The 23032-nt window shown below is 45.1% G+C and overlaps 1 protein-coding gene across 2 annotated transcripts in view; it reads left to right on the top strand.

Annotated features, from left to right (window-relative positions):
* Nucleotides 1-23032, top strand: part of LOC147638127 (calcium-transporting ATPase 3, endoplasmic reticulum-type-like) — a 156635-nt gene that overhangs the window by 105213 nt on the left and 28390 nt on the right. For both annotated transcript variants that reach the window (XM_086798040.1, XM_086798039.1), the window contains exons 12-22: nucleotides 3229-3282; nucleotides 11055-11156; nucleotides 11276-11334; nucleotides 11632-11776; nucleotides 11960-12067; nucleotides 12188-12340; nucleotides 12428-12532; nucleotides 13240-13436; nucleotides 19034-19145; nucleotides 20929-21027; nucleotides 21179-21324. In XM_086798040.1, the coding sequence (XP_086654166.1) occupies nucleotides 3229-3282; nucleotides 11055-11156; nucleotides 11276-11334; nucleotides 11632-11776; nucleotides 11960-12067; nucleotides 12188-12340; nucleotides 12428-12532; nucleotides 13240-13436; nucleotides 19034-19145; nucleotides 20929-21027; nucleotides 21179-21324 (1280 nt within the window). The remainder of the gene's footprint in view (nucleotides 1-3228; nucleotides 3283-11054; nucleotides 11157-11275; nucleotides 11335-11631; nucleotides 11777-11959; nucleotides 12068-12187; nucleotides 12341-12427; nucleotides 12533-13239; nucleotides 13437-19033; nucleotides 19146-20928; nucleotides 21028-21178; nucleotides 21325-23032) is intronic.

Genomic DNA, 23032 nt, shown 5'->3' with positions numbered 1-23032 from the left:
TTTATTGTAGGTCTACATACAACTAGTAGAGGCCATGATGCCATTTGGGTTGTAGTGGACAGGTTGACCAAGATGTCTCGGTTTATTCCGACTAAAACTACCATGAAAACGCTAGAGTTAGCTCAGCTTTTCATTGAGAATATCTATTGACTCTATGGGTTGCTAGCCAATATAGTTAGTGATAGAGATCAGAAGTTTAATAGTCACTTCTGGTGAGCAGTGTTCAAAAGGTTGGACAGAATGCTCAGTATGAGCACCGTTGACCACCCCCAGAGTGATGGTGAGACAGAAAGGGTCAACCAAGTACTGGAGGATATGCTAAAAGCATATGTGAGTAAACGCAAACCGATTGGGAAGATTACTTACCAATTTTAGAATTTGCCTATAATAGTGCAAAGCATGTCGCTACAGGCTTTAGTCCTTTGATGCTTATGTATGGTTTTCAACCCCGATCCCTAGTAGTTGTGGGGTTAGCTACTGACAGAATTGAAAAGGTTAAAGATTTTTTGCAAGATCATAACGATATGCTGAAGATCGCTAAAGGAAATGTTAAACGGGCCCAAGATCGTTACAAGCATTATCTGGACGAAGACCGCAGAGTGGTCATGTTTGAAAAAGGTGACCAAGTATTTCTCAAGGTTCCCTCGAGTTCGGAAACTTCAAGAACGGGCAAAGTGCCAAAGTTGTCGCCTAGGTATTGTGAACCTTTCACAATACTTAAGCGTGTAGTTGACAAGTTAGCTTTGCCAGAACATTCCAAGGTTCACCCAGTTTTTCATGGTAGTCGTCCATGAACCAAGACTAGTGTGGACGGCAGGGTTATAGCTAGCCGGCTAGGTCTATATCCGGCGGTTGGGTGGAGAGTTGCCCTATTCTCTTCTACGAGGTCTCATAACATCATTCTAACCTTGTTTTTAGCAAACCCTCCACCCCCACATCACATCATTCTAGCGCAGTTTGCAACCTGACCACTACCCATAGATACCTTATTTTGGCTCTTCATGGACATACAGAGGGTATGATGTCTTGGGGAAACAACAAAAGGCAGACAACAGCTCCTGTGGCTGGCCCCATCTTCATCCATGCACTTAAAATCACAGGGGGTAGATATGCCAAGATGACAAAATGCATGGTCTCTCTACAGATGCATTGCTGCCTATTCAATACCTGGTCAACCCCATGCAATAGACGTAGGAACTAAACAAAGTCATTAGAGAACATTTGGCAAAACATGACATAATTAGAGATGGAGACTCTCCCTTCCAGAATGAGCTTGTACAGAAATCACTTTCTCATAGTGACTATAGACTGATTTATCCCGATGCTAGGATACTTGGGAATTCTTATGTCACAGGCAGGATTTCCATGGGCCAGATCAGGGTTTTGTCAGCAGGGTTTTGTCAGACTTTAGATTGAGGTTGGGAGAGGAGTGGCACCCATGCAAGAGCATCGAGAGCTACGAATATGCAAGTCATGTGATATGCATATTGAGACTCAGGATCATGCTATCCTTCAATGTCTAGCATATTACAAAATTAGTTTCCATTTTTATTCAGAGGGGGTTTGGTCCTCTTTGCTAAGCCATTGAGTATGTGGACCAAAGCACAAGGACCATGGCTAAAGACTCCTCACTGATTTTTTAGAATGTTGGGTAATGCCCTGCTAAAGAGTCGGATAATCAGGAGACACAAGCACACTCACCATGGACTTGTCTTAAGACCGTGAGCCGAAGCCCATGTACTTGTCTTAAGATGTCTCGAAGACCATGGCATCCCATAGATCAAGAATTCGAGGAACTTCCTCTCTGTACCCTCTGAATGTAGGTCAATAAATTTATAGTTCAGGGTATTTCTAAAACTTGAAAAAAGTAAAGTGAGACCTTGCCTCCATGAGAGTCTACTCACAAAGATTCAATGCATCAACTCCATCAGGCATAGCAGACTAGTGCTATGGCATCCCCACTCACGTCATCCGCACCCAAGAGTAGGGCAGGTTTATGCATAAAGATATGTAAATGATAGTAGACAAATTAAGGCGGTCCTCGTAGTTACCAGGTCGAAAGTTCCTCAGGGTGGCCCACTCCGCAAAGTGGTCAGTTGGGAATTGGCTGAACCATTTGTCTCTAGAACTGGGTGGAAAAAGTACGAAGAAGGCATCCTCCCGCTCAAGACCTCAGCTCTTGCACATAGAAATGAACCACCAGATGTGGTCATCTACATTTTTAGCGGTGGATCCTCTGAAAGTGGGAACCTTGACATTTACCCGGCCCAACACCGTGGAAAGGCGTTCCGGGCCAAGAGGGCTGGCTAGACCAGGAGGGTTGGCTAGGCCTCCAGCATTGATACCAAAGGTAGGATTACCAAGATTGGCCGCCACAGGTAAGGGTGGAAGGGAGTCCTTGGGAGGTACGTAATTGAACCTCCTCCGCCTCTAGCAGCATAATAAGAGGGGACTCTTGGCTAGGCTGACCGGACTACCATGAGAGCGTGTATTGGGCATACAAAGGACACAGAGACAAGAGGTGAGTTGTACAGCTTCATGGACGGTTTAGGCTTGGCACCCGACCCCGATAAGATCATTGCCATCTTTAGATTGCCTCCCCTCATCAGCCCTAGAGGAACCCATCTCTTTATGAGACTAGAGGAGCCCCCCCTCCAAGGCCCTTGGTGGTGTTTGTGATGAAACTTTTCGTAAAGTTTTGAAACCCATGGCATTTCTGAACACATAGATGGATTACCATCTTATCCCAGATGAAGTTTGGAGTCGCCTTTGTAACCCCATTGCCTTGCCAAAGAATGACCTTTGCAGAGGCACACATGGCCAGAGCCCACCAGTGCTTCGACTAGTCATGCGTGTGATTTATAACATTGACCTATTTAGTTCACCTTTGTTGTTATAGCTCTTGGAGATGCTTTATGCATCTATTAGAGATTGTATTCACATTGTACCCTCTTGGTCTCATAGGCCATTTCCGCCTTCTGCAGACATGAATAAATCTCTCTTTCTCTCACACACAGCACACATGCAGACACAGGCACATGTGCACACGCACACCAGTTGGCTAGGACTTTTAGTGGAACAAGGACCTAATTATTCTGAATGTATGTTTTGACCCCTATCTTGCCTATGGTAACATTTTGTGTTTCATGTAGTTGATTTCTTTTTTCCCTACTGGCTTAGTGATTGATTCTGTTCATTTTTTAATGCTATCATTGTGTGAACAAACAGGAAATGACTCCACTCAAAAGGAAGCTTGACGAATTTGGTGCTTTCTTATCAAAGGTGATGTAAGATTGGTGCAACTTGATGTATGTTTTCTACTTTGTGACAATAGTGTGTGCGAGAGAAAGGAAGAAACGAAGAAAGAAAGAAAGAAAGAAAGAGAGGATTTCATGAACACCATTAAAAACCGAAAGATGGACACTGTTAAAAACCCAAAGAGTCTATAAGGTAGTACAAATGATCCATGTATAACGAGGAAGTCATAAAACATGGGAAAAAAAATGTCTAAAGAAATAGGGCCCAAGTAGTACGTGGATCTTGTATGTACAAAGAGACAGTTGTGTACTATCTTATCTTGTATCAGCCTTTGCTACAACCAAAGTGATACAATAATTTCCATGGCATATCTCATCATGGAATGGAAAATAAAACAGAAACAGAACATAAACATAGCTATCTCACTGGGGTGATACAAAACTGTCCATGGAAACTCATCATGGAATACTAAAAACATAGAAACATGAGAGAGAGAGAGAGAGAGAGAGAGAGAGAGAGAGAGAGAGAGAGAGAAATGAAATGTTATATTAATGTCTTCAAAAGGCCATAATGACCTATGAGACCAAAAAGTTACATAATGGGCCTGTTAGACCAAAGTGATACGATAATGTCCACGGCGTATCTCATCATGGAACATAAACTAAAATAGAAAAAAAGCAAAGCTATCTCACTGGGGTGATACAAAACTGTCCATGGAATCTCATCATGGAATACTAGGAACGTGAAACATGAGAGGAGCATCAGCCCCCAATAGATGGTATACCACTCTCCAAAATATCAAGCATGAGGCTAATGAGTATGGCTGAGAGGTCTCTCTCAGCTATGTCACATGGAAAGGTAGCTTGATGGTGGTGGAGCATGTCCTGGATCTGGAGCTGATTAGGGGATCGTGGCCGACGTCTAGGGGGCTGGGGGCGTTGGGCCCGTTGGAATGTGGAGGTCCGGTCCGAGGTAACTCCTCTTGGGTGAGGTGGGTCCAGAGCAGCCTGAGATGGGTCCACAAGATCCACTGTATGGGGGTCCTCCACCTCCCGGGTCTGGAAGAAGCTTGTGATGGTTGGTTGGCGAGGGAAGGGTTGGGTTGGTTGGTGGCGAAGCTTTCTCAAAGAAGTGTCCATGTGTATGTGGAACTCAAGCAGGAAGGCTCTTAAAGAGCCCTAGGCAACGCTGGTCCGGGAAGTCAAAATGAACATGAAATAAACTATGAAAATACTGAGCTAGTGCGGGGGTGTGATGGATGGAGCACTACTGCTAGAGGCTCAATATGCAACCTATATGCGTAGGGTATACAAGAATGCAATGCAGATCTGTCTAGCTCCAACCAGTACCATAATGGGGGTGTAATATGTGCTACATAGGCGATGGCGAGGCAAAAATACCTCGGAGCATGATCTCTGGGTGTGAGTGTAAGTGAGCTACTCGCTCCCGGATATGGTGCTGATGTCGAGCCTGTATCTTTGTGATCTCCCTCTGATGTAGTCTGGGAGTTTGGTGCTCTCGGTCTCCGTCTAGCTCGGAGGTCCGCAACGGGCGGAATTGTAACTCCCTCCTGTGTGAGGGTAGGCACTAGGATAGATCTCTGGAAGAAATCAGTGAGCTGGAGCTATCGCCCACCTCTCCCTGTGGTATGAGTCCGTATCAGTGTCTCTTGTGGCGCTGTGTCTCTAACAAGAACTGGCCAAATCTGCACCGGTCTGCGGACTCCATGATCTGGCGGAGTGAGGGATGTCCACTGAAGATGGTGGTGTATCTCTCTCTAATGACACTATATGCTCTGCATCTGCATACATAATGTTCCTCACTCTCAACCTCCTTCTGGCATAGTCTGCATATCCTCTCTGCTCTGGGGATCCGTGCTGCCCTACCTGCCTCAATCTGAAGCTGGTGTGATGACACTCTGAGCTGGCCAATCGCCACTCGGGCACTGTGAGGCATGTACACATCCATGTATCCAGGTCTCTATATGAATCCATCCGCTGAGATACGCATAAACTGATCTCTGTAGTATAGCATCTTCGGCGTAGAGGTTGATTGGGTGTAATCCAAGTCTCTTGAGTGTATCGCTGCCATAAATCCTACCGAAGGACTCTGTTCCTCTCAATGTGAGAGAGCTGGATGTGGTGCATGTATATCATACTGGAAAGGTGGCAGGTGATCTATGTCGAGACCATGCTGAGTGAGCCACTGTATCATCTGTGAATACCATAATCTCCTATCTCTACTCTCTGCGAGCTACTTGGACGCCTCAAAAGCTCTATGTGAGTCGATCTGCTGGCATATCTCTGATCCTTTGTATGAAGCAGATCGTCTGGAAGAGGGCCTCTACTAGCATAGGAGGTGCAGCAAACTCCGTCCGGACAATGTCATGTGGGACGGAGGGTTTGCTGCGGATCATCCGTGAGAGCATGAGAATTTGAGGCTCTCTATCTGAGACCATGTGGAGGTGGCGAGCCCAGGTGCCCATACTGCTGTAGCATACATCAAAGCAGGGGTGACTAGTGTGTCAAACAACCACCCCTTCTTGCGGGTCTCCTGGAAGTGTGCCTGGTGACACTGTCTCTCTAGCATGGCCAGAGCTGCATACCCTCGTGTGAGTCTCTATCCCTGGCTGCCTGTGCCATAGTAAATCTTCCTGGTGGAGTCGTAAATGTAATCCCCAGGTACACATATGAGTCTAGGACCTCTACCTGTCCTCCTGCTAGTGTGAAGATAGCCTGGTCGAACCGGCCCTGAGGTGTGGAAAATCATGGCCTTGGTTTTCCCAAGGTTCACTGTAAGCCCCCTCTATGTGTAGAAGTCATCGAGTGCATGGAGATGGTGCTGTAGTCCCATCCGCGACTCAGAGACCAGAATAATATCATCTGCATATAGCATAATGTGGACTGTGGTACCTGAGATGTCTACCCCGTCCCCACCACTGTGACCAATGAAGTCAGCCACCTCATCAATGTATAGCCCAAATTGTGTAGGAGAGAGTGGGCATCCTTGCTTCACACCTATGGTGCTAGCAATAACATCAGATAGCCCCCCGGGGCATGGTATGCGCCCGAGGACCTGCTCATACAAAGCATAGATGCCCCAAACTATTTCTGATGGGATCCCCAATGACTGTAGGCGTTGGAAGAGTCTCTCTCGTGGCACCGTGTCAAATGCTTTGCGGAAATCCACAAAGTAGTAATATAATCTCTTCTCTCATGCCCTAGCCTGGTCAATTAGACATCTCAGAGTGAATATATGGTCAATAGTGGAGAAAGCTCGTCGGAATCCAGCCAACCCTGGTGCTCGCAGTCCCTCCTCTTCTGCATATGAGCTCAACTCTGGCTCGAGCACTGCGCCATAAAGTTTGGCCAATGTATGACCAATCATGATATTCCTGTAGTTGCTGGGGTTTAGCATGTCTCCCGCTTTGTGGAGAGGCACGATGGTGTGCATAGTCCACTCAGCTGGTAGGCCCTCCACTAGTGCCCTATTAAAGAGGTGAGCAACAAAGGGTCCCAGTGTGTGAGCTGCATAAATAAGATGCTCACTCTGTATACCTGTGTGGTCAGCCGATCTCCCATGCTTCAACCGGTGGATAGCTCTCTCTACCATCGAGGCGGTAAAGAAAGTAGAGGTGGTAGGGCGGGACTCCTGTGGCTATGGTATGGGTGGCTGCGGAGGGATATGGTAGAGGCTCTTTGCATGTGTGTGCCATGTGTGTGGATCCTCAATCGGGGTACGAGGGCGAGGCTCTCTCATCCTGCACCATGCAGTGGCTGCATCTCTGCTCATGAGTAGGTGGTAAATATCCCAGTACTGTGCCTCCTCATATGCACGCCTCTTATGGCATGTGAGGGTCCTCATCTGTCGGCTCGCCTGTCTCTGTGTAATGGTCCCCAGTGCTCTTTGGGCACGGAGGTGTCTATATAGCTATCTGCACTCATCATCATACCACCGATTCTGGGGCATGCTCCCAGATCTATGTGTGTGTGCAATGTGTGTATGATGGGGGAAGCTGCGGGTGGCGGCCGTATGTAGTAGAGATGACCGCTGGGTGGTGAGTGTGTCTAGAGGTGAGAGGGGATCCATCTGGAGTAGCCCGTCAATTACATGATGCTCATATATGTCTGCCAAGTCATGGGTGAAGTAGAAAGTTGTATGCGATGCCTGTGTGGACTGTGTGGGTGCTGGTGTTGTGGAGCTCACCAGTGACAGTAAGAGGTACGTGTGATCCGCACCAATAGGACAAGGGGGGATGGTGAAAGATGTCGCTGCCTGTGTGGTCTCCATGGACCCCATGATGTAGTCCACTGTGCTACCCCCCCCTGATCGTGGAAAGCATGTCAGTGCTCCTGAATCCTGCCACTGTCTCATCCCATTAAAAATAACGAGATGGTGTCGCGCTCCCAGCTCAAGTAAGTGATGACCATATCTGGTGTTATCCGGCCCCATGTCCTCTGACACCCTGCAAGCTCCCGTGTCCTCCACCTCTAGTGTGTGCATCACCTCGGGGTTTTCGAAATCATAAATGTCGCACTGTCGGCTCTGTGTCCGTGCATTGAAGTCCCCCATAAGGAGGACTTCCGCCAGCTTGGAGTAGTGTATGATCTCTTCTGAAACGGCTGCATATGGTGGACCTGAAGGGTCTATAAGACCAAAAAGCAGCTACATGTGATCCATGAGTAAACTTGATTGTAGTAACCTCTACAAAAGACCTGAAGGTTCTATGAGACCAAAAAGCAGCTACATGTGATCCATGAGTAAACTTGATGTCAAGACAACATGAAAAAATTAAAAGACTAGTGCCCAAAAGTATAGACAAGGTCCACGTACTACATAGACCCTGTGTGTACAGTAAAGTAGGCAAAATAAGAACCTCATGTGTCCAGGTTCATAATGTGATGTCCTCCTCAAGGACCGCATACCTGGCCTCAATATCCACCACCTGTGGGGCTGCCTCTCTCTGTCGCTGAAGCAACTCTCTTATCTGGTTCTGACAAGTGTGATATCCATGTCCGGTCTGTATGAAGTCGAGTTACCCTCAAGAAATGCTCTGTAGGACTTGAGCTTTGTTGAAAGCCTGTCCGGGGATATCCACGTCCGGTCTGTATGAAGTTGAGTGAGATATAGACAGATGATTCAGATGACTTGCCGTGAGAGATCAAGGAAGGGGGAGTCCAAGCTGTACTCAAAAGCCGAGAGGCAGTCCATTTGAAGCCATGTGATTCAAACCAACTGATGGTGCGTGCATACCAGCAACTGCTATCACCCTCCTCTGCAACCTGATATGATGTGTTAAAAGACCATGACCTTGTTTTTGCCGAGATTGACCATGAAATCTCTCTCATCACAAGACCTCTTGCAGAACTAAATGGTCTATGAAACCAAATATAGTGAGTGAGTCATGAAAAATGAAAGAATGAACAAGCTAGCTACCTATACAATGGTAATCATGTGAGAGTACAAGATAATCGTGTCTGTACAGAGTGGACTGATGAAAATAAAAGGCAGCTTCTTCTAGCCAATGAGATAATGAAAATAAAAGGCAGCTTCTCCTAGCCAATGAGATAATGAGAAAGAGACACCCTCATCTCATCAATCCAAAATAGGTGAATCTATGACCTCATATAAGCTCTCTTGCCTGTTGGAGGGACATCTTGTGTCTCCATAGAATCTCTTGGATCTGGAGCTGCCACATGGACTGCCGTGGGTCAGAAGCCATGGGCATCTAGTGCCCTTGAGGTCATCATTTGGTGCTACCCTCTAGTATTGCCTGAAAGAGACTCGTGGTGGGTGGCTGTGAGGTATTTTGGACCCGGGCTTTGCCTTTTGTAGAAGAAGATGCCATCAAGTAGAGCCACTAGGCAAGGCTGGTTGAGAAAGTTAGATGATTCTAAATAGTGGGCCAAATCCCTCCATTGAAGAGTCAATGGAATCTCCTCAGAATCTCATAATACACTGGGCATCTACAAATGCGCATGTACAAATGCGATGCTCCTCCGTGTCAACCTCCAGAGACTATTTGACATATCCTATCCTTGCTGGCTGGCAATGCCCTTTACTCTCCACGTCTCCTCTCCAAGGCGGTGAAATAGGACCCAATCTCTGTTTGATTACAATCGGCATGGCATGTGACGTGTGTGTGCTATCCTGGACAAAGCCTCTCTGTTACCTGCAGAAAATTATCCTGATAAAATTGCTTCTTTGGGGGTATCTCCAGAGGGGAAAACCATGGAGTGTGAGTGTGTAGGCCAAGGAGATCAAAACGGATGAGGTCGTTAACATCCTGATGAGAGATGCAAGGAAGGGTGCGTCTAGGCTGTCTTGGAATGGTGGCAGGTGGTCTATCAAGTCCCTGCTCTACTAGTCATGGAGGTGACATTTTAATGCTATCCTTGGGAGCCTGTATCTATCCATGGTGTAGATGTAGTGTTTGCATGTCATCATCTGGAACGTGTATCTTTTGCCAACGATGCTACTCCAAACTCTGTAAAATGATGGGGTGTGGCACAGATGGTTTGCTTCAAATCATGCGGGAGAACATTGAAGCCTCTTGATCCTCCACCCCAAGATCTAGCCCCCAATTACATCACCAGTGGTGTCGGGAAGGTGTCAAAACATTATTTTGAGTTTGTCACAAAGAAAAATGATTCCTGAAAGGGGATGAGAATTCTACGACCCTGGTAAGCAAAGCGTGGACAAGACAGCATAGATTTCAAATGACCACCTAGGGTATTTAGTGTGAATGCATGACAAGGTTCTTGAGTGACGGCTGATGCCTAGGGTATACTAGTGTGACAAAGGGGCATGAGTATGGTGAAGCTGGTTAGGGCATACTAGTGTGACAAAGGGGCGTGAGTATGGTGAAGCTGGTTAGGGTTCACATTGGATGCTCGGAGGTCACTGGTTTGTATAGGAGGGGTGGTTTCATCTTCACTCTGCCATGCTAGGGTTTCTTGCTTTTTGAGTGCTTGAGCTTCTTGTGAGTTTTCCATATCCACCTAGTGCAAGAGTTCAGGCAGGAGGGCTTGACATCCTTTATTGCATGTAGGTGTGAGCAAAATTCCTCGTGGAGTTGCAGCCAACTAAACCCCATCTATCCTTTTGTTTACACATATCCTTAAGCCTCTACCCAATATCCTTTTTCAATAATTTCATTCATGATACTCATTTCTATCCCATGAACTCATCATAACAATGGCATTTCTAGCCAAACTTAGGTGTCAACACACATATGATGGTTATGACACTAGGTATAGATTTGGTCATCACATTTGGCACACCCGGTGGAATAGACATGCTCTCATGTCTATAATTCTCAAAGCACCTTAAAATGCTCAAAAGCAATCAAAGTGATTGATGGTGCAACATGTTCTTTTTTGAAAGAATCACCATGTTGTGAAGGTTGTTTGGCCAGAATTCCTGCTCATGCCATGCCTAAGCAGTTCCACGCAAAGATGGAGAGTCAGGGTCATGCATTTATAATGATATGTAAATGCAGGGTGACATGTTCCAGGAAATCCGATGCACGAACACTGCTTACTAATTACTGATACACCATGAACCAAACACCTCCCCGGCCCCCCGCGGTGCGCGCGCACCCGGTTTCTTCTCGCACCCGAGTCACCCCTTCTTTTTCCTTTTCCCTCTCTCGCCTTTCCGGAAATCTCTCCCCCATTTTTGGTAGCATTGTAAAATTTTAGGATTATTACATTTTCGAGTTGCAATCCTTGATTATGTCATTTTCTTCCATTGTAGTGCAAGACTTTCACATAGAACTGACACATGTACAGCAGGTGATTGCAGTAATCTGTGTGCTAGTATGGGTAGTTAATATTGGCCACTTTCGTGATGCAACTCATGGAGGATTATTAGGTGGTGCAATCCATTATTTCAAGGTAAACCAGCTTTGTCCAAGATGTGGAAAACAAGGACTATAGAGCAAAAGCTAAATGCTTCACTTTGTGTGTTCTACTAATGTCACACTCTCTATGAAAACATGCCTGGGGGCTTGCAGATAGCAGTGGCGTTGGCAGTTGCTGCGATCCCTGAAGGGCTTCCTGCTGTTGTAACAACGTATAACATTTTTCACAATTTTATTTTCTATGTATCTCAAGCTTGAAAGATGCAGAATAAGGATTTTCATTGAATTTGAACAAAAGTTAAATAATCTCATTGCAGATTGAAGAAGAAGAAAATACTGAATCTTGTCACGCACATGTGCACAGGAGGATTGCACTCACATCCATGCATGCATCCATGGTTTAAAGGAGAGGCTGAACATCTGTGTATAAGAAATAGGATCTTCCTGCACATGACTTGTTGCTGGCTAATGGATTTTTTATGCATCTGTGTCTGCTGTTTTGTCTGTAGATGCTTAGCACTTGGCACAAAGAAAATGGCTAAGCTGAATGCAATCGTGCGGTCATTGCCTTCGGTTGAGACTTTAGGATGCACCACGGTTATATGCAGTGACAAAACTGGCACATTAACAACAAACATGATGTCTGTCTCAAAGGTAAGTTGAAGTGCCTCGATCTTCCTCTCTGAGAAATGTTGGTCATTGTTATGCAATATAGTCATGACCCTCCTGGGCAGAGTGGTAGAATCACCACATGGGCAAGTGTGGGTGGACACAAGCTCTATATTTTTGAACATGCCTTGTATATGATTTAACTAGGATTCCACTTTCTGAATGCAGATATGTGTGATCCCATCTGTACATAAAGGTGCCTTTTCTGTTCAGTATGAAGTTACTGGGACAACCTATGCACCTGAGGGGCTGATATTAAACTCTGCTGGTATACAGGTATATGTTGCTGTGCCTCTTGCATGATTTTTCTGAACAAAGCCATGTTTGATTGCTTGATTTGAAGAAGTCTCATGGCACTAAATATTTTCTTTTTTTTCTTTTCTTTTTGGGCTGCAGATTGAACACCCTGCACACCTACCCTGCTTATTACACATTGCAATGTGTTCTGCCCTTTGCAATGAATCCGCGGTGCATTACAATTCAGACAAGGGGACCTATGAGAAGATTGGAGAGTCAACGGAAGTTGCTTTGCGCGTTCTTGCAGAAAAGGTTTGTTACCCTTGAAATAAGATGTTTTCTGTAGTTTTGCAGTAGATGTTTTCATGTCGAAAACATTTGATATTGGTGTGTATGAAGGTAGGGTTACCAGGATTTGATTCCATGCCAACGGCGCTGACAATGCTGAGCCGAATTGAGCGAACTGCTTACTGTAATCATTATTGGGAACAGCAATTCAAGAAGGTATTGTACCATTTTTAGGATGGGTTAAGATAATGGCTTTGTTATCAGCCTTTTCTGGTCCACCTATGTGCAATCTTTGTGTTGTTATTATTATTTTGGTCCACCTTAAGGTAAGAGTTGTGTTACATAGTAAAAGGAAACGGCCGTTTCCAAGAAATTCTCTAGAGTCATTTGTTATATGCCTTTTCTGGTTGACCTGTGTGCGATATTTGTGCGCTTATAATCACTTTGGTCCACCTATGTGCAATCTTTATGTTTATAAAAAATTTGGTCCACTTTGAGGTAAGAGTTTCTGCCATTTCCAAGCATTTCTGTAGAGTCACCATTTCCGTTTCCTGTTTCTCATTTCCCTTTTTCGTGATCTCCTGTCAAGATATACCAATCTAGTTTTGTTTTTTTAATTTTAATTTTGATGTAGCCCACGTTTCTCCCCTATTTTGCTCAACTTTACTTTTTCCCCAATTTTACTTTTCATTTATACTATAAATGACATGATGTTAAAGGCCTACTGTTTCCTAGCCATTTCCATTGCCTAATTTCAAGCTGTTTCTTTTGTGTAGAGATCATCCGTTTTGGTTTCCTTTTCTGTTCCATGTGACTATGGTGTGTTATGCTCCCGCTCCTGCTCTATGTGACTATGGTTGCACTGCAAATTAGAACTATGGTAATTCAGAAAATGATATGCTAAATTTTTTCCTCAACTGCAGGTTGCAATTCTTGATTTCTCACGAGAGAGGAAAATGATGAGTGTTCTTTGTACAAGAAAGCAACAGGAGATTCTTTTCTGCAAGGGCGCTCCAGAAGTTATTATTGCAAGGTGTACGTATGTGCTTTGTAACGATGATGGTTCTGCTGCCCCCATGACTGCGGAAATCCGTGCAGAGCTAGAGGAGAAGTTAAACAGGTCTTCTTTTGAACTAATTTTGAAAGAAATTAGCTGTGGCCTTGGTGAGATTTTGTGACTCAATTTATGTTGTATTCTGATTGGCTGAGAGATTATCGTCTGAATCCGTGCCAGACTTGTGTGTAAGTACCTACCTCTGCTTTTGAAGACTTTGGTAAATGATAAAACAAGCGGTGTGTCCAGCATTTTCAAGCTACCACCCATGGTCATAATGAGGTTGTTCGTCTTTCCGTGCATTACAATAGATGTCTTTAGGGGCTGTCTGACGGGAAACGACTGGGGTTGGACTTTCGGACTGTGTTGTGAAGACAAGTAATTCGACAACTTCACTACCCTTAGGCACCTAGGGACAAGGGCCAAAGGAGAACCTGTTTTTCTGACACTGAAATTGTGGTTATAGCTTTGGGGGCTGTTCTAGAGCTTAGGAACTGCTTGGAATTATGCCAGCAGCTTAGTTTGGAACCCTTCATGGGAGAGGTGGGGCTTCATCTGTCACTAGAACAGTCCAGCCTTATCATGGATTATCCTTGCCGTTAAGCCTTTGGATTTTCCGGATCCTTCTCTGCTTGGGAACCCCTCAAGCGTGGATTGTGAATATCAGTGTACAAAGATCACTTCAGCCCAGAGAGAAATTGGTCAATTATTCCATCCAGTCCTGTCTTGTGAAACATCAACCTCTTCTTGTGAAACAAGTGACGTTGATGCATGGGCTTTTTGGTTGGTTTCTAAGAAAACTAGTTCAATAGGTTAAACTTGCTCAAAAATGGGATGAGAGCATTTGTACAATTGCAAATTCAATGTTGTTGCATGTGTTATTGCCACAGTTGAAGCACTTCAACAGCAGTAATGTCTGTGCTCGAGGTGCAGCTGAATCCCATGAGATCCTCCAGATGCCTATGGATATCAATGCTCCTTATATTGTATTGTTGAGGGACCAGCGGCAAGCTCATGTATGTACGGACCCCATTATGAGTAGTCGCCATCATCCCCATATTCACATGGGATAGGAGGCCAGATGTTTAGAGACGGCTTGGATTAGATTTGGCACACTGCCAAATAGGCTGCTTGCTACACTGGACTGTTATTCCGTAACAGTCCACACATGGAGTAGGTAGACTTTACTCTTGGACACGCCGTCCTAACATTGTGGGGCCCAAACAGGGTCTAAGATGAGCCCGGATGACAGTTGTTTTATTGTGTTGAATAAAGATGAAACTGTCTATTGTTATGTGCTTTTTCTATTGCTCACTTGCCTTCATGGTGTGATATTGTATGTTGTTGTTTAACAAATGACTAAGTTTGCACTAAATAAATAAATACACTTACAATTGGATCCAGAATATAGTCCTTTGTATATAAGAGTACAAAATTATATGCTTGGAAGCTGGCACAACAATAAGTAATGTAGGAACACAAAGATGCAAACAAGAAAATTTTTGATCGTTGGGTGAAGGATACACAATAGGTCCCACTGATCCTCTCACTTGTCAGCCTCCGTAGTTGACAAGCTTTATTAAATATAACGTAAGGGTCATAATACTTCGTTGGGATACACTTTCTGACCACATAGGTTGTAACTATTTGGTCCTCTATGCTCTTTTCATAGAACTCATGCCTTGACACATGGACAGGATAATGGACACATGGGAACATGGTTCCTAAAAGCTGGAATTGGAAAAAGCATTAGTCTTGATCCAAAAGCAGGAAAAAGTAAAAGTCAAACTTTGTTGACAAAAAAGGCTGAGGGCATCGTTGGAAAGAGAACATTAAACTGGATCAAATAGCTAAAAGCCGCTCCAGGGCCACAAAGCGAGGCCTTGAAGATTCTCAAAGCATAAATCAAGATCTTTGACTATTATTATAACAAAAGCAAGTAGGCAAAGCAAAAGCAAGAAAATAAAACAAAAGCAAGCAAAAAAAACAAAAGCAAAGTGTTGCAAAAGCATGGACCCCCATCAGGTATATAAGAAGCATGTATCCTCTTGGTGAGACATAGAAGACTCCTGGAGAATCTTGAGGGAGAATTTGTGAAGGACCATCGCCTACATCATCTCCACTCTCTACTTTCCTCACGCCACCTATTTTCTCCACCACCACCGGCAGCAACCACCCTTGCAGCGCCAACTTCCATCGCTGCTCCGCCCTTGCAGCACCCTCCTCAGCCGGCGCTCCGCCCCTGCAGCGCCCCCATCAGCTGCTGCTCCACCGCCCTGCACCTCTGCTCTGTGAAGTCTGCCGTTGCCGCTCACCAGTTGCTGCTGCCTTTGTTTGTGCCGCCACTGTTCTTTGCGCTTGTCCAGCAGTGCCTCCGCCTGCAACTGTGCCGCTGCTGACCAGCAGTGCCACCTCTGTCCAACAGCACCGTCTCTGCCTGCAGTAGCACCGCCTTTGTTTGCAGCTGCCCGCCTATGGCCTGGCTGTGCCTCCTCGCCTGTTTTCTGCCCTGTGCACAGCCTACAGCGACCTGCCCAACAGCACCTCCTGCATGTCGCCGTCGCCTGTACCATCAAGGCCTGCTGCACCGACCTCAGCCTGCACAGCCTGTATCTGTCTTGTGCGCCTTCTCCCTGTGCTGTCTATAGACACTGCCGGAAACCAGCACCTAGCAGTTTCCTTGAACCCTTACCAAGGAGGGGATTTCCTTGTGGAGATACATACCCATCTTGGTGTGAAGCTCTTTTGGGATTACTTTTGTCCAAATTGAGAACAAAGAGCCTTGTGGATATTTCGAAACATCAAACATTGGATTTTGGTACTAGCCCGGTGTAAGACTCTTGTGGGTCATCCTCGTGGTGAGCTTGACATCAATTATCTTGTGCCTGGACATCGACTCGGCCCGATCTCGACATCGACACTTTTGTTTGATATTGTATTCATTCGTTGTATTGGTCTTGGCTTGGAAAAGCCTATGGATTGTTCCTGAAATAAATTCCTGAAGAGGAGGCGGGGCCTGTTCTCCGCTTAGCGTGGTGTACTGTGTGAAACCCCTATTCCCATCTCGCTCTCCCCCTTCTCTCTCTCTATCTTTATCTCTCGTACACGCGGTTACATCTGTCACTACACACTCCGTTGGGCTTACAGTGGTATCAGAGCAAGGATTTCTCTTGAAGAAATCTTTTCTGGGGTTGATAGAACCACGTCGAGAGTTGAGGAAGACCAAGGGCTAAACCTTGAATGTTTAATGAGGCTATTAGCATATCAATATCTGGGGGAGGCGGAACTATTGGAACCGCCCTCCACTCAAAGAGTCTTGGGCGTAGGCTTAGATGGGGAATCATCACAATCAGTCCTGGGGCGAAGGTGCACCAAGTGGGCGCAGATCTTGTCCTCCATGTGTCGCCACTCTCCTGAGCGCGAGAGTAGGCATACTCCGAACTCCATCGATCACAATGGAGATATCTATAAGAAGGGGGGAGGGGTACTGCGATTGAGATATGAAGGAACACAAAGAGAGAACCCCCAGGCTGGACCGTCGTGGTCTTTATGGCCTGAGCCTCTAAGCTCCATCCTAGACAAGGGCTAGAGGTGGGTGAGCACGTCGGTGATGCGAAGATCATGAAGATGGTGTGAGAACTCTGCTGCGTGCTCTTGGATGGCGGCATCCACCGACTCCGAGTCCCACTCTGTCTCTGGGGTTGCACTAAAGGGAAAGGAGAAGATCATCGCGCCACTCTCTGGCATAGAAGGTTTGGAGTGATGAAACACCACACATATCCGAATGGGAGCTACTGTCTTCTCAAAAATATATGTCGCTTCTGTCGAAAGACATCGGTAGAGATTGTAATCCATAGGTAGTCCCAAGATCTTGGGGGGCTCACTTGGGGACTTTGGTGGGAGAGCCGTCACCGGGGAAGTGGCGATGGTCATCTCTACTGGCTCTGAGAATCGATGAATCAAGCAGCGGACGGAGCTTGCTGGCTGCCTCCCCGCTTTGTGTCGGGTGCTGCTGGAGGGCGATAGGAGTGCTCTAGAGAGGCGGAAGGAGGAGGGAATGCGGGCTCAAAGGAAGAGGACGGGGCAGAGGGGATTGCGGGAAGAGTCAGAGGCGACGATGGAGGAGGGGGCGGGATACGGGGGGCGGGATACGGGGAGGCGGAGAGGAAGGAGAATGAAGCAGTTGGGAGTGATCCATCGGAGAGAGAGGTTGCTAGGAGGGGCTTGCTTGGGGTTTAGTGGGGCCAGTTGGCCTCACTGGAAACTGAGACTCGGTCGGGTTTGACCGAGTGGCTACCATGGAGTCCACCTGCGCGCGTGAAGACTGGAATAGGCCGAGGCTATGGAGGAGGGAAGGGAGAGAGACGGGAGGGGGGCAGAAGCAGGGAGAAGAGAGAGAGAAGGGGGGCGCAGGCGGGAAACTGGGCAAAAGAAGGGCGGGGCCAGAGCATGTGAGGGGAAGCAAGAAAAAGGGGGGGGGGGTGGGGGGGCGCGGAAACAGGGAGCGAGGGGGGCTGTAGGCAGGCGACGAGGGGACAGGGCAGAGAGGGGGCCCGGGGTGGGGGGGCGCTGGCAAAACCAAAGGGGGGGTAGGGCGCAAGCAGCAAGAAACGCAGGAGGGGAGGGTGCTCACAGATCCACGCTACCTGGTTACCAAAAGATTCTACTTCTTGTGAGTGTTCGCTTGTATACACCACACGTTGTATCCTCTAACAATGCCACCATTGTTGCAGTTAGCGCTTGAACCCACTTGGTCACTTTCTCGCCTTCCACTTTGCTGTCAAATTTTGGGGGATTTCAACGTCTTCAACATGAGTCTTCTCTTTGGACTCTGGAGGAGAGATGTGGAGTACCTACTTTCTGGCAGCTATGTCTTGGTTAAAATCTCAATTGAGAAATCCAGTGAGGTGATAGCTTAAGTGGTAAAGATGTTTGTCTAGGACCAGGAGGTCTTGAGTTCACAACCCCATAAGGTGCTTCCTAGGCGGCATTGCCTATGGGCAGATAAAAAAGTGCCTACATGTGGGTGCCTACAGGCGGTGAACGGTGTAAGGCTAGTTGGGGGGAAAAAGGGGAAAAAAAGAAAAGAAATGGAGTGGTAATGTGTGGAACTGAGAAACTCTGGGTGTGCTTGGGAGAGGTGCATATATGAATGTTTGTGTCATTGATGAGTGTGAAGGTGGCTTACCTCACTATGCTGCTGACATTGTGGATGATTGGCAGCTTGGAAAGAGTAAGAGCCGTCATCGAAGTCTTTGGAAAACAGGTCACTGATCATGTACTCGTGTTTGATTGGAGCCTCTTGTTTCTCCTGGAGATCTTGCAAGCCTTGCCTGAACTTCTTGTTGAGGGTGCGAGCAAAATCCGGTTGCCACATAGAAAGCTGGGAGCTAGATAGTCGTGCAAAAGCACCTCCCACTACTTTGAGGTTGACGTCATGAATTTGGGGAAGAAAAGGGTAAAGGCTAAAGCAAAGATGCTATTAATATGAAGTTTGATGGCTACATCAAATTTTTTTTTTCCTGAAAACATAGTGTACTTCTTTCAGAAATGTTGATGTAATACTGTATTATAATTTTATTGTAACTTTTTTTGTTCACCCCTTGTTTTTGCAACAAGATTTGTTTTTGTGAAAATTTTTGTTTTTTCTTGTGATTGTAAAGCTTTGCTCAAAAGGAAACATTGCGTTGCCTTGCAATTGCATTGAAGCTCATGCCAGTTGGCAAACAAACGTTGACTGCGGAAGACGAATGTAACTTGACGTTCGTGGGCTTGGTATGTGATTCAGCCTTGCATTTAGTACCCTTATGTATGTGTTTTGATGTTTGTAAATGCATACAAGTAATGATTAAGGAAATTCTACTTAATAAGGGAGTTGCTTCAGAGTGGAGCTTTTTCTTTCTCAATAGACATCTCTATCAATTATGGTAATCAACGCTTTGTATTAATGATAGCCTTGCCTACCTTTTGTGGGCTGGAATGTTAAGTAATATTCACATGGACATTATCATGAAGGCTATGTGGTATGCAGGTGGCAGGGACTTAAGTCCATTAGAAGCTTTAGATAATTATGGTATAAAATATGTATATTAGAAGGTGGCATGCTGCCTGTGCCCCTTTCCTTTTACAAAGCCCCCCACTTGCCATCTATCAATGTCGCTTTCTTGTATCTCTGCAAACCTTCCAAATCTTACACCTAGAATCTCTTTGTTACTTATCTAGTTGATGTATCAAGGTTATTTATCTTCATTTACTGAGCTGTAGCAAACACGCCAATGCTCGAGCCCCAGTTTCTGTTTGGAACAGTGCAGTCCATCTCAGGCCCTTGTCACAAGGAGATTTATTCGAATGCCTTCGTATAGGGGGCAGTCAGAAACCTACGTTGTGCAAAGTCATCTGGGAGCCACTTAACTCTGCATGGTTGGTTCTCTAAAAGAATTCCAGTCACACCAAAGCCCTCAATGTGCTCATAGTTGAAGGTCACAATCCCATACCTACATTGGAACAAGTAAGGAAAGCGCAGAATGGTTCCAAAGAAAATAACTTTAAAATAAAAAATACTATATCATGATTCCCATTCACTGAAGGAGTTGGCACTACTACCTAAATACACATATATCTGGAAAATTTTATGAATTCAGAAAGACCGAAAGGCACGTCATTGCTTTTGTTAATAGTACACTGAAATTCAAATTCGAGGCAGCTACCTTTGCTTATTATATCCCTCAGAGGGACTCTAACATAGTTATCAATCTGGTTAATTCTTTCATCGGGCTGCCCTTGCTGCAACATAGACTGTGTTGTCCGACTGGAGGACCTCGGGATTGATGGTTAAAAATAAGAAAAAGGACAGTGGTGGAGAGCGGAGTACACAGAGAATGTGTTGATAAGCTTTAGGGTTTGGCTTTGATGGATGCTCGCAAGCAACACAGAAATAAATGTAAAAGGTGATCTTACTGTGAGGGTCGGGTCACACTGCACATGCTTGTGGCAAATTATGCAATTAATAACGGGACACACAGGAAAGGTCGGTAGCACAGAATTGGCTCATAAGAATCCTTATTTTGTATGAATTGTAGCACATGCATGAGAAGTGTCTTAGGGGCTGCATCTACTTGCATGACCTTAAATTGGTGTGGTCCGTTGCGCTGACAGGATCCAAAAACCCTATTTTACTCAATGAATACTTAAAAACCTTGGAAGTTTTAGAACCTTGAAAAATATCTTCAAACTTGTATCAAAATTGTAGCTGTCCAATCTTGGGTTTTGAAGATCCTGATCCCTCTCTCATGTTTGCATTCAAGAGGAGCAGTTGCCAACCCTACTGAGATGCTTGCATCGCAGCATGCAAACCAACCCTTTCCAGCAGCATTGGCAACGACCTTGGAAATTGTTGGTCAGCATGTTGGGAAAGGTCACGTTGGCTATAATGCCACATCATATTACGCTTGGCTTTAGGAAAATAGCGTCCTGCCTAGATGCCATTTGTTTTGTTAAGGGCAGCCATTGCCATTTCTTGGTATTGCTATTTGAAACTCAGTTGCTGCTTCTGTTTTAGGTGGGAATGCTGGATCCACCCAGAGAAAAAGTGAAGAATGCACTGGCGATTTGCAGGGCAGCTGGAATCCGAGTCATCGTTATTACAGGAGACAACAAGGTGGGCAACTTTATTCAGAACTGCTACTTACTGTGTGAACGTAATTGTCTCAGAGTCGCTATTCAATGAGGCTTTGAGTATTCTTTATGTGGTTACCTCAGTAAGAATCCACTATTTCTACTTTATCTTGATTGATTTTATTGTGAAACAGGCCACAGCAGAAGCCGTTTGTGATCGCATCGGGATTTTTGATGATTGTGATGATAAGATAGGAAAATCTTACACGGCATCAGAATTCGTATGCCTTTCACCTTTACAGCAGACTGTGGCTCTTCAGAAAATAGTCCTCTTATCAAGGTACGGCAAAAATGTGCAGTGATGGAGTCTTTGATATGAAGTGCTAAAATGTATGGCACAAGGACACGGGCTGGTCTAGACCTTTTTACAAAATTGAGTAAAGTGCAGTGAACTGGACTTCCATCTGAATTGCATGATATACCAAAGTTCACCGCTCAACGGGACTTCATCTCTATGTGGGTATGAGACTGATAAATATGGATTTGAGAGAGAGTATATCAATTTTCAATTTGAGAGACAGCACGAGAGAGAGAGATAGATGCGCGTGTGTGTATGTGTGTATGTGAGAAAGATGAGTCAAAGTTCTGTGTGTGTGCATGTGTGTATATATATACATATTTATATGAGGGATGCTAGTCGGCTGGCTACAGAGCTGGCCAACTGCACTTGTCCAGGCAAAAATATATAAATGATGTAAAAATGCCCAATAAATGCTATAAATTATGGAAATAATACTAGATAAATTCTGATGGCTGCTAGATGATATCTGAAGGCTTTTGCAATGGTCTAGCAGGCCTACATGCATATGGGATGAATGCTATGCTAAGTGCACACATGTCCTGATGCAAAGGCTTCTACTGACTCTACGTGCATGAATGTATCTCTTCAAGTGGGTTAAGGGACTTGGACTGACTGATTGACTGTCTAAGGCTGAGAATGACCTACGTAGCTCGTGCTTGACTTATCGATCGTGGACAGAGGAGTACAATGGGGTCATAGCGTACGACAAATATCATCCTAAAAGGTGCTAATAATGTACAATGTTGCACTGATGATGATGAGCCATCTTGTCACCATGCACTACAGTGCAGAGTGCATGTGACATCAAGCCTCGCCAAGTCAATGTTGATAAAATCGACATTGAGAAAGTTGAAGAAGTCCTTGAGATTCCTCTAGAGGAGCGTGACATTTATGCCATGCTATATGAGGAGATCACAGCACTTGCACGTGTTACTCGTGCACATTCATCTACAGCAAGTGCTAGTACTAGTGCAGCAGCTAAGTCTTCCTCCACATCCGATTTCGATTCTCACAATGAGTCTGAGTCTGACGATGATGAGAGCGAGGAGATTGAGAACTTGCAAGAATAGCTACTAGCTAGGCTAAGAGCCTGAGCGATTGTCCATGAGCCATGTGGCTTATCATGATTTATTTTGTATTGTTTATGGGCATTGGAGATTCATCATGATTCATGTGACAAGAACGCTTCAAACTTTTAACCTATGTAGAGTCATGGATGGTTTTTTTTTTTTGTGGCATGGAATGATGGATGATTGGGATCATGGATCATGGACCATGGTCTATGAATCATGATCATTGATGATGGATGATTATATGGTTTTTGTTATTGTGTTTCAAAGACTGTAATCTACACCGTTCAGACTTCAGTCTTCCAAGTTGCAAGTTACTAAGTAGTAAGTAACAAGTTGTAACTTGTTTGTAATGAAAGTTTTCATTGTTCAAACTTCATGCCACCTGCAAAGTGATATGTCAGTGACCAGTGTGTAGTTTGTAAATTTTTTCAACTTACATGTAGGCTTCAAATTGATGTTTCCATGTATTCTATGCATTCAATGTTATTTTTACATATTTTACACAGTATATATTTAAAATTTTGTACATGCAAAGATCTGTAGGCAGAAAAACTCGTAGAAAACTTTGGGCTGATTTTACGAAACCCGTTTGAAACACGTTTGAAACTTTTAGG

This window comes from Cibotium barometz, chromosome 5 (genome assembly GCF_041138505.1).
Source record: "Cibotium barometz isolate CiBa-2024 chromosome 5, ASM4113850v1, whole genome shotgun sequence".
Taxonomy (NCBI): Eukaryota; Viridiplantae; Streptophyta; class Polypodiopsida; order Cyatheales; family Cibotiaceae; genus Cibotium; species Cibotium barometz.
This window is presented reverse-complemented; position numbering and strand designations above follow the sequence as displayed.